The 12280-nt window shown below is 46.4% G+C and overlaps 1 protein-coding gene across 1 annotated transcript in view; it reads left to right on the forward strand.

Annotated features, from left to right (window-relative positions):
* LOC119805857 (transmembrane protein 163) overlaps positions 1–12280 on the forward strand; it is a gene marked incomplete at its 3' end in the record, with an annotated part of 158332 nt that continues 146052 nt past the window's right edge. Inside the window, exons 1-2 of the mRNA XM_038317635.1 lie at positions 1–199; positions 9230–9349. Coding sequence (XP_038173563.1) covers positions 1–199; positions 9230–9349 — 319 coding nt within the window. The remainder of the gene's footprint in view (positions 200–9229; positions 9350–12280) is intronic.

A 12280-nucleotide genomic window follows, 5' to 3' on the forward strand; every position in this document is an offset into this window, starting at 1 on the left:
ATGGAGCCGGCACTGGGCAGCGAGCGCCGCAGCCCCCCTGGCCCCGGAGCCCCGCGGCCACCACCGCGGGGCCACGCGCCCTCGACCACCGCCCCCGCCCCTAGCCCGGCCCCGGTGAGCTCCTCAGTGCAGCCGGACGAGGAGCGGCAGCCGCGGATCAGCGAGAGCGGCCAGTTCAGCGACGGGCTGGAGGATCGAGGTGAGTTGCCACCGCCCCACCGCCTCTCAGAGGCCACCTGCCCCCTGTACTCGCGGCTCAGCGTGGAGAGCTGATAGGACAGTCCCACCTCTCGGGATTTGTGCCGGCCGGGGGCGGTGCCTCCTGGGAGCCCCTTTCAGGTTCCCGATCCCGGCGGGTGCCTAGGCCAGCCTTGTCCGGTGTCCGCGGGAAAAGTTTGTAGATAGGGTTCTTGGTCGCTTAGAGGAGACTGAGAGGGTTCATCTCCGTGCTGGGAGATGTGGGTTCTAATGCATCCCGCCGCGCGAGCCCTGCCATTCACCCGGGGAAACTTCTTTTCGCTGGATTTGTGGCGGGGTGCCCCATAGGTCCCCTTAGCCTCTGCACTCGATAGGGCCTGACTCTCTCTGAGATCCTGGGTCACAGCGGTCACCGCTCTACAGTGTGAGGGTGCTGGCAGAGCGGTTGGGGTTTTGGGCTCTGACCGCCAACCTGGTCTGCACAGATGCTACTCAAAGCTGATACTTCCTGGAGAACGTGTGTCCAGCTCTGAGTCCTTCCCTGGACGCTGGCTTTGGACCTGTGCATCTCCTTGAAGGCATCTCCAGCTCTTGTTCACAGCCACTGTCTCCTTAGGGGGCCTGCATCCAATGCCAGGGCTCCCTTATTCATCCCGCCTCGCTCTCCTTCCCCATCCTGCCCTCGTGGCCCTCGGCTTGGATTCTTTGCGGAGACTACTACCGCATCTACTACACCGTTGCTCTTTCTTGCTGTTTCCGAATTGGACCCCTTGAAAATTATCAACGGTTCCGCTAAAACCCTTGGCGGCGGATTTGGGGTCTCTGCAGCCAGGCCCTTCCCAGGCAGCCGGCTCTGAACACCTCTACTCATTTTTTTTTTCTTGGAAGCTTTCATCTGTCGACTGTAGAGTGCTTATATTATTTTAGTTCCAGCAGGTTTCTGTCCTATTCTTAGTACCTTGCACATCTTTATATTCCGGTTTCGTGTTGGGATGCAGGATTTCTTCCTTAGAGATTCCGACTTGTAGCGTGTGAAACAGGATGACATGGAAACAGATTTCCCGCAGAAGCGGCAGAGATGCTGTGCGGGGAACCTGGAGCTGCTCCAGCTTGGAACGAGTTCTGCACCCGTGTTGCGGGTTCATCCCCTGTTCCCTCAGAACTGGATAGCCTCGAGGACAGGAGAGTAGGTGGCACCCTCGGAAACCCAGAAGAACATCTCGCTTTAATTCTGGGGTGTGAGAATTACCTTTACTCCGTGGTAACTCCCATTGCAAGATTTAAACATTTTGTATTGAAGAAAGACGGATGCCCCGGTTTGGGTTTAATTCTGTAGCATTGCGGGTTATCTGTAAGAGCTGGCCAGTCTCTCCTAACCCCTGCAGAAGGACAGACAAGAAACCCATACTAGAATGAATTGATATTTATTAATATCAAGAGGCCCTGCTTCAGCGTTAAATTACAAGGAAACAAAAACCTTCTCTGAATCCATTCTTTAGGTTTTCTGTCAGTGGTCAAATGAACTTCATTTTCTATTATATTGTCTCCTGAAAGCATTCGCTGTTTATAAGCCACTGCTGTGTGGAAGCTTACATATCACACACAATCTCTCTGTTAGAATGCATTGTGTCCCCTACAGAACCCGGGGTTCTGTGTCATTTTTGAGCTAGCTGAAAGTCGCTGTGACATTTCTTTTGTTCCACCCATTCCTGGCTGCAAAGAGTTAATGACAAATGAAAAACTCCAGTTAAATCAGAAGCCCCCTGGAAGCTTGGTTGTAATATTTTATATGTTTGTGGTATTTTATCTTTTTTATATCCATTTTTTGCAATTTCTTGGAAATGGTTCATGGGTTAGGACCTCCTTCACCACCAACAGGAACTGGGGGGGGGGGGGGGGGAGAGGAAAGCCCCCCGGTCTCCAGCTCTCCCTTTAAATGGCTTTCTGCTAGGCCCCATCCCCACAGGGTGTGGGGGATGGGCACCCGGGCTGCATCTTCCATACTGGTTTTTGTGTTGGCTTCCTTCTGAGGTGGTAGAACCCTATGGCAGACCACTGCTGATTCCTATTGGAAAGTTGCTTTATAACTAGTGGTTTGGGATTTTGGGGGACATTTTCTTCTTAGAAGAGATATGGGCTATTTCTCAGAATTCCAGAGAGCCCAGAATGTCCCAACACTACTGTGACAGCTGGTTGAGCCTGTGGCTCAGGAAGCAAGCAAACATTTTGTGGTTTAAGGCCTTCAGGAACTCACACACACACACACACACACACACACACACACACACAGGAGAGAGGCCCAATTTATCTTAGTGGTTTTCCCCCTCTCCCCTTCTTTAATATCCATTTTTTATCATTCTGTCTCAAACCTTAGGATGTGGCCCTCCTTACATAGTTATAGACTTTATTGGACACTTTCCCCTAGCTGCCCTTCTAATTAAAACAAACAAACAGACAACAAAAACACCTTTCTGCATAGCATTAAAGCTCAATGGCCTCGTGTGGTGTCTCAGGCCTAGAACACCAACCAGCACTTGGGGAAGAGGAGCAGGAGGATCACTGTGAGTTCATGGCCACCAGCTGGGGCTACATACCAAATTCTGGGCCAGTCTTGACTGCAGAGTGATACTTAACACACTAACAACAAGAACAACAGAAGTGGATAAGCATAGGAGAAATCAATGACAAGTCGTTCAGACTGCTGTTCAGACCGCTGAGGAAATAACATCTTCACATATGTTAACCCCCATCCTCCTGCGTTAACATATCCCTTGGCATTGTCAGAGCCACGTTGTGGAGTTTAAGTTAGGTTAAAATTCCATCATGGAGACTGGCTGTGGGCAGGGGCTGCAGCACTGCACGCGGACCTGAGGCCTGTTTCTGTTGGGCTAGCCTGCCTGGTTCCGACTTGTGATACACTGCTGTCTGAACCCTCACTCTTCCCCCACATCCCTGTGGCTTTTGGGTGGGAAAGCATCTGACATGGATGTAGAAGGAGCATCTGTGTGGAGACCCATCATTTCTGAGCTGAGTCCTTGTGGGTCATCACATTCTTCTTCCTTTGGGGAATATAGAAAATGCCCATTCTTGACATCAGCCATGCGGGCACCTATGTATGTATATGTTATTTGTGTATGTTGGTGCTCATGTGTAGAGGGCAGAGATAGTTTCAAGTACCATTTCTCAAGTGCTGTCAGCTTATTTTAGGAACAGAATCTCTCACTGGTTGATTCCATTATCTGGCCAGTGAGCGTCCAGGGGACCTAAGCATGCACCTCTATTCCTGCGTTTTTTTGTAGATTCGGGGCTTGAACTCAGGTTCTCATGTTTGTGTGGCAAATGCTTCACCACTAAGCCTCCTCCTGAACCTAACAGCTGCATTTTTAGAAAGGAAACAAAGAGATCAGCACAGTTGCACCGAAAGAGAAAAGTCCTTCCTCTTTTGAAGCGTTTCAATGACAATGACTTTATGTTGTTTTTCCCTCCTCAAGTTTTCAGTCTCCCAGGGGAGCCACAGGGAAGGTTGGATCTCGGGAAGAACCTTCAGTCCTCCTGGCTCACTGGAGCAGGTGGTCCAGCCCCTTCTGGCTCCCACTTGAATCTTCTGTAACGAGTGCTAATTCTGGTGCTAGGCCAGAGGAAACACTCGCAGGCGTGGTCAGGGCCAGGTGTGCTGGCGAACCCAGCCAGCTCTGGAAGGAGAAAGAAATGTTGTTTGGCAGAATGGGAAGGAGTGTTCCCAGTAATGGCTGTCCCCCTGTGGAAAAGTAAACCGGCTTCTCAAAGGGATCATGTTTTTGTTTGCCCCCACTGGACAAACCTCTTAAAATGGGTGCTGTCAGAATGCCTGGCAAATGAACCATTTGTTTGAGCTGCTACTTAAGTGGTGTAGTTTCACTTCTCCTGAAACCAATGGACCAGGAAGAAAGCACACACGTGTGTGTGTGTGTGTGTGTGCGTGTGTGTGTGTGCGTGTGTGTGTGTGTGCAGAAGTGGAAGTCGGAGGTCGATTCCACTGTCTTTCTTGATTGCTTTCCAATATATATATATATATATATATATATTTTTTTTTTTTTTTTCAACTTAAAATTTATTTTTAAATTCAGGGATGGTGGTGGTGGTGGCAACACACACCTTTAAGCACAACACTTGGAAGGCATAGACTAGGGGATCTCTGTGAGTTCGAGGCCAAGTCTGGTCTACAGAGTGAGTTCCAGGACAGCCAGGGTTATTACGCAGGGAAACGCTGTTTCAAAAAACTGAAAAATAAAATTATTTTTAAATTTTATTCCACAACCCCCGCCCCCTTTCTAAACACCAATTTTGGAGTCTTATATTTTTCTTAATTTTCAAATTAGAATATAATTACATCATTCTCCCCTTTCTCTTTCCTCCCTCCAACCCTTCCCTTGAACAACCCTTCTTGCTCTCTCTCAAATTTGCAGGCCTCTGTTTCTCTAATTGTTATTATATATAAGTTCAACCTACAGGGCTGATCACTTGGTAACCAGTTTTCAGACTTAACCCTGGAGAAGACTGTTTCTCCTGTTCTCAGTGTTCCTTAGTTGCCTGCGGTTCTTAGTCTAGGGTTGAGACTCCATATGATTTCCTACTTCCATGCTAGCATGCCGGTCCATGTCTTCCTTGTTCAGATCTTGTGTAGGCAGCCACGCTGATGAGACTGCATGGGTATAGCTTCCCTGAGATGAAATCTCACTCCACCTTGTTTTTCAAGACAGGGTCTCTCACTGAACTTGGAATTGCCTTTTCACTAGACTGACTAGCCAGAAAGTCCCATGATGCCCCTGCTTCCACTTCCCCAGCACTAAGGTGACAGGTATGCCTCCATGTCTGTGTTATGTGTTCCTGGGATCCGAACCCAGGACTTCAGGCTTGCACAGCAAACACTGTACCCACTGACCATTTCTCTAGATAGATTTTTAACTCATTTGGGAAAGGGAAGGGAGCCTTTAGAGGTGCATGGGACTTGTTTATTCTAGGTTATAGCTTCTCGTGGACACAGGAGTGATTTGCTGTTAGGGATAAAAAAGAGATTTTTCTTCTAGAGCCCAGGAAGAAACAGAGAACTGTGCTGTCAAGTTATCATTCGAAGGCGCCAGGACCTGCAGCAGAATCTGTCAAGACAAGAGGCCTGAATTCTTCCCCTCAGCCTGCACTCACTTATTTACTATTTGGAGATAGAATCTATGTAGCCTAGGCTGGCCTCAATCTCACTGTAGAGCTGAGGATGGCCTTGAACTCCTAATCTTCTGCCTCCACCTCCGGAGGGCTGGGAACTTAGCTGTCTATGACCATGCCTGTTTTATTTGGTGCTGGCCTTGTGTGTGGTAGGCAAACCCTGTGCCCACCCAGCTACAACTGCAGCTCCGTGTCTGAATTAATGAAGGAAGTGTGAGGCTAGTTTCCCAGTGCAAAGGTGAAGATGGGGCTGATAATGCCTGCTCACTTTCTCATTTATCCTCTGATTCCATATGTGTGCCCCGCCCCACTGGTTTTACTCACTCTGATGTCTACTGGGCTGCCTACTCACAAAACACCTGTCTCCAAAGTCCTGCATGCTTTGAGGCCTGTTCAAAGATGACTGGGCTGAGGTAGTTCAGCTGGGTCTTTGTTATAATTGTGTGTGTGTGTGTGTGTGTGTGTGTGTGTGTGTGTGTGTGAGAGAGAGAGAGAGGGGGGGGGGTCCTTTCTATTGTATAGCTCTGGTTGTTCTGAAACACACTATGTAGACCAATCTGGCCTTGAACTCATAACGATTGGCTTGCCTCTGCCTCCTGAGTTCTGGGATTAAAGGCACATGCCACCACACCCCGCTGTCCTGATTCTTTTAAACAGGATACTGCTTTGGGCAGTGATAGGGCCCAGAAAATGATTCCCCAAAGCACACTACCTTGGCCTGCTGGACACTCTTAGCTGAATGTTTCTAGAAGGCCTTAAAAACAAAGCCTACCCTTGTCCTTTTTCTTCTCCTCCCTTTTGCACCCCAAGGCTAGCCATGGAAACTAGAATTCCAGGCTGGGGAGATGGTTGGGTTGGTAAGGTGCTGGCCTTGCAAGCATGAGGACCTGAGTTGTGTCCCCAGAACTCATGTAAAACCATTGCTGGGTGTGGCGGTGCATGAAGAGTTGGAGATGGGCAGATCCCCAGGACCCGCAGGCCAGCCAGCCTAAGCTGAACAGGTGAGCTCCAATTTGAGAGAGAGACACAATCACAAAATATGTGGCACACGGTATCTGAGGAACAACACCTGAAGTTAACCTCTGACCTCCAAATATGTGCACATGCATGTGCATATGAACCCGAACACATACCAGTGTATACACACACACACACACACACACACACACACACACACACACACATTTAAAAAATCCCAAATGTTACAAAAAACAAGAAAGAAATTTCTACCCTCTTACCTCAAAGATAACCATAAACCCAAGAATTATTGCTTTGCACACCCCCTCCCGAAGTGTGAGAGCTGGACACAGAGAGAAAAACTCTCTGACTGCTCTTGTCTAATGGTGAGTCAATCAAAAGACCTCATCCAAGAAGGGGGCCTGTGCCACACTCAGCACATTGGTGTCTTTTATGGAACACTAAGGCTCAGAGCAGACAGGTCTCGCTGAGCTTCTCTGCTTCATTTGTCTCTTATCTAATCTCATCTCCACAGGGATATGCATTTTTCATTGAATCTGAGCATAAAAATAGCTTCCCTTGGCTTTTGGGTCTTTATTTCTGAAGCCTTCCACGTCACATAGGATGGGATCTCTCTCTCTCTTCACCACTCCTCTTCCTCCCTCCCTCCCCCTCCTACTTCTTTCTTTCTTCTCTTTCCTCCCCCTCTTCCCCTCCTTTCCTTTCACCTCTTCTTTCATCCTTCCCTCCCGACTCTCTAATTGTTGGTTTTACTAATTTTTGAGATGGAATCTCATGTATGCCAGGCTGCACTCAAGCCCCCTATGGATCTGAAGATGGAGACAACATCCAACTTATGATCCTTCCTCCACCTCCCAAGTGCTGGGATTTCAGTCATTCATCCCCGTGTGTGGTTAGACAGTGCTATGGGTGGAACCTGGGGCTTCATGCATGCTACGCAAGCACTCTACTGAGTGAGCAACATCTCTAGCCCAGTGCATAGATCTTTGTTTTAATACATTTGCTATATGTTTTTACGTTGTTTTTCTCATGTTAACCTGTCTTGTAGGTGTGTCAGTTATGACTATAATTATAGGAAGAATAATCTCCTGTCCTTTATGCTCTAATAGTGGTGGTCAGTCAGATACAGGAGAGGTGCTCGTGTGTGGTACATCTCATGCTGTGACATTTTACAAATGGTGCCTAAGCTTTACCTTCCCGTTCACCATTGTTTACAGCTAGTGTGATGAGGCCGCCCAAGCTCTGAAAGATACGTTCTGAAACCAGAGCTGGCACAGTTGACTTTACTTGTGTAAGATACATGACCGATATTTTAAGTCGCTGGTAACTAAGAAAGAGTATATACACTCATCATCATCTTTGTCTTCCTCCTCCTTTTGAGTTTTCTGAGACAGAGCTTCTCTCTGTGTAGTCCTGACTGTCTTGGGACTCCCTTTGTTTATCAGGCTAGCCTTGAACTCAGAGAACTGCCTCCAAAGTGCTGGGATTAAAGACATGTGCCACCACTGCCTGGCTCCAATTTTATTATCTTTAAAATATTATTATTATTATTTACGGTATGTGTACATGTCTGCATATGAGGAGGACAGGACGGTGTCAGATCCCCTGGGGCTGGAGTTACAGGCAATTGGGAGCTGCTTGACATGAGTGACAGGAATCAAATTTGGGTCCTCTGCAAGAGCAGCGTGTGCTCTAACCACCTCTCCAGCCCCTACAATTTTATTCTCAGAGGATAAGAAAGAAGTACAAATCAACCTGGAGATGTGTCCATGAGCATTGCTGGTGAGTTACCACAGACCCTTGTCAAGGACTCCTTATGTGCAAAGTGTGGGAGATAAGCCCTGTTGTACTTGAAACCTTCCTAGGAAGCTAGGTCTGGCTTTAGAAGTTTCACTGCACTTTCAGATTCTGATAGTATGTGTTTGTGTGTGTGCATGCATCTTTGGGTGTAGCTTAATCAGAAGTCTTTCCTTGGGAATGCTATACACCTCGAGATGGAGTCTCTCATTGGCCTGGAACTCATCAAGCAGGGTATACTGGCTGGCTAGTGAGCCCTGGGGATGTGCTCGTCCCTGTTTCTGAAGTGCTAGGATTACAAGTATGTGTTACTATGCCCATCTATTTTACAAGGATTCTGGGGAATCAAACTCAGGTTCTCATATTTGTATGGCAAGCAGTTTATTAACATGAACTCTCTCCCTAGACCCCTGAGAAAGCTTTAGATTTTTAATTAATTGATTGGTTAATCAGTTATTTGCTTAACGTGTGCTTCAATGCAAAGGAAAGAGAAAACATGCTGTATAATCTGGGCCTGATGGCTACTGGTTGTTTAGGGGTCTAGAGAGGGCATTTGTATGGTCTCAGATTCCTTGGTTTGTATAAACCCCACACTGCTATTGAGACTGTACTAGTGGATCAATGCTCACAGCTAGGGAGCCCAAACATCTAATTAGTTACTACAGTTCTTTTCTAATGAAGGGTTTTGTTGGGATGAGAACATTCTATTGAGCCAAGTGGCTTAGTGCAGAGGATGAAGACTGGCATGGTGTGACCTCAGGAAGTGGTAAGGTGTGTGGAGGAGTCCTTCTAACTTGGAGCACTTCTGTTGCCCTGTGGAAACTTATCTGATACTGCTGGAGCCTGTGGTTTTTATAAGGAATGCCAGAACACTTGATAATTTTGTTTTGTTTTTGATGTGCAGTCTCCTAGTTGTAGAAACGTAGTGTGGGCCAGACAAAACACATCTTGGCCCACATGCTGTAGGTTTGCCATCTTTGGATGAGAGGCTGTATCTCTGGCTGTGCATTCTGTTGTATGAAAATGGCTTACTCCCTCTCCTCCCTGTTTCTATCAGGTTTACTAGAAAGCAGCACCCGGCTGAAACCTCATGAAGCCCAGAACTACAGGAAGAAGGCATTGTGGGTATCCTGGTTCTCCATTATTGTCACCCTGGCCCTGGCAGTGGCTGCCTTCAGTGAGTATCAGGAAGTCTCGCCAATCAATACTTGCAGTTGCCTCTTTCCCTCTAACCCCTGTGGGATGGGCTTTGCTTTTAGTTGACTGTTATTGATGAGTAAAATTTTTTTTAGACGGTTGGATAATCAGGGTACTCATGAATTAGTAAAACGGCTTCACTCCTCTGCAGAGGGAAGAGGTATGAGAAAGAAGCGGAGGGGGATAACTGAGAGCTTCATTCTCATCAGCATGCAGGTTTGTGGACGTGGATTCTGGCTGGCACCAGCCGAATAGTGAAAATAGTCTCTTGGCAGATGCCTTCAGCTCGGGCTGACATGACAAATACACATCCCGGAGCTTTGGATTTTGAGCCTAATGCAACTCGATGAGTGCAGTATTGCAGGAAGCTCTCTCCTTTCCCTCTTGACTGGGGCTCGAGCAAGGTCAGGAATGAAATCACATGTACGATTTTAATGAAAGAAAAATGGAAAGGCCTTCTTTCTGGGTTTTAGGGCATGAAAAGAAAATAATTTCCTACAATTCTGAGATGCCACGAGAATGGAACAACTTCTGTCTATAGATGATTTTGTGTGGGAATCTGGAATTTCTATGGTGGGTTTTCTCCACTGACACGCATGTGCTATTTATTCTTATTAATTGTGCAGTGATTCACAAGTCTAAGCCCTGAGCTACAGCTCAACCTTGATAGGAATTGTGCTTTTTAATTTTTATTTTTGGATTCTCTCTCTTTTTTAAATGGTGGGATCAAGGCACTGTGTTTAAAATTTTGTGATGGAGAGAAAGATCCATGTTCCATGTGCTAAGCGTTCCACAAGGTGCTTCAGGGGAGGAGGGAAAAGACCGTGGTCATTAGGCAGCATGGCTGTGTGCAAGTTGTTTAAAATTCTCTTCTGCCGCCTTTGATGGTTCTGCTGGAAGTTGGGGCTGGATCCCAAGGGGGCAGGAATTAGAATTTGACCAAATGCTCCCTTCAAAACTCAGCATATATTATTAGAGACAGTTTATACTGGAAACAGTGTACAATAGCCTGGCTCTAAAATAACCAAATATTCAGAATACCGAAATAATATATCTCAGGGAATAAACATTTATCAGTGAGCCAGAAATCTAATCAGGAAGAACTCTGATTTTTGAAAGTATAATAAATAGCTTCTCTTCCCCCTCGCCTCCTCTTTTTTTTAATACTGAGACCAAAATAACAAGGCAATGGATGTCCCTTGAGGGCAATTTGGTTGTTGTGGCTGGTAGGGGCACTGGAGATCAGACATGGTAATTTACATATGTGAAGAAAGAGGAATGAAATGAAGGGCAGGGGGTGATTTACAGACAGAATAATGGCTCCTTAGGCGTGTCCCCGTGCCCTAGAAAGCTGTTAGGGCGGCAGCCTCCTCCGAGTCTTTGAGTAAGGACCCGAGTGTGAGGTTGTGAACGTTCTTTCTTTTGGAATAACAGTGTAGCATTTCATGTGCTTACGCCATGTAATAGGGAAGGAATAGGAGGAAAACTTGGCTTCACTTGTAATACCCAGTCAGGAGAATTATTCTTGAAACGTTCCATTACTTTTGATGGAAAAAGTCTCCATGAGGCCAGGTCACTGGCTTAGGAAGAGTTTCTTTTTGAAAGCCATCATTCTCCTTTCTTGTAGAATTATTTAACTTAAATCCTTTAACTTCCCTTTCAAAGATTCGCTTTTAGTGATTATCTTTGTGTACGCATGTGATTGCCGGTGTATGTTCTGTACATCCTAGGAGGCCCGAATCGGTGTGGAACCCCCTGCAGCTGGAGTTCTGGCCAGTTGTGGGACAGGGATATTGGGGGCTGGCTGAGCTCGGCTCCTTTGCAAGAGCAGCAAGTGTTCTTAACCCCTGGCCATCTCTCCAGTCTCTTTAACTTCTTGCCTCTAAGAGGTGGATGCTGCTGTGCTGTCTATTATGACCTGTTATGTTCTATATGCCTTTCATTTCACTTGTGAGCTGCTTCTAACTGCTTCTGATTTAAACCCTAAAGCATAGACGATAAATCATATTTTGCCCCATTTAAACTATAGTGACTTCAGTATGTGTGTGTGTGTGTGTGTGTGTGTGTGTGTGTGTGTGTGTAGGAGTATATGCCTATGCATGCTGCAAGTCCTGTGATTCCCATCACAGCCCTCTACTGTACTCGAAGCTACCCTGGGGATTCAAACTCGGGTCCTCACGCTCGCACAGCAAACACCTTGTTGACTGAGCCATCTCCACCTAGGAATTCGATTTGATAATACTTGGTGAGATAATGATTTGGACAAGCTGGAGCATTTATATGAAACTATGGTAATGCATCTTGGAATATTTCAGAGGGAAGTCCTAGTTTGGTTTTAAAATAGATTCAGCATATAATGGGCAGGCAGTGTAGAAAATATCAGCAATCTTCTTATGAACGAATGTGAAAACAGGTCTGTTGTAATAATGAGGCCAGAGAGAGGATAAAAGTTCATCTTCAAGACTCAGAGTTCTGCCAACATTGATGTCTTTGTCAAGATGATCGGAGAAAATGTATTCTGACTTTGGTTTTGAGATTTGAGTACATTAATTTTTAGGGGCTTGCTTGGTTCTGTGGGAAATGAAGATATGTTGGAAACAGTATCAAGGGAAAAATCATTTTCTAAGGTGGTGTCTTAGTTTCTTTTTGCTGATGCAATCAAATACTCTGACCAAAGCAATTTAAGGGAGAAAGGGCTATTTTGGCTGCTGGTTCCAGGGTATGGTCCATCATGGGGGTGAAGTCATGGTGGCAGGAGCTTAGGGTAGCTGGTCTTGTTGCATCCACAGTCAAGAATCAAGGCCACACCAAGATTCCTTCTTAGTTCCTTTTCTTCAGTTTATTCAGTGTAGCATCCCTACCAAGGGAATGATGGCACCCACAGTGGGCAGGTCTTCCCACTTCAGTTAAC

This window comes from Arvicola amphibius, unplaced genomic scaffold (assembly GCF_903992535.2).
Source record: "Arvicola amphibius unplaced genomic scaffold, mArvAmp1.2, whole genome shotgun sequence".
Classification (NCBI taxonomy): domain Eukaryota; kingdom Metazoa; phylum Chordata; class Mammalia; order Rodentia; family Cricetidae; genus Arvicola; species Arvicola amphibius.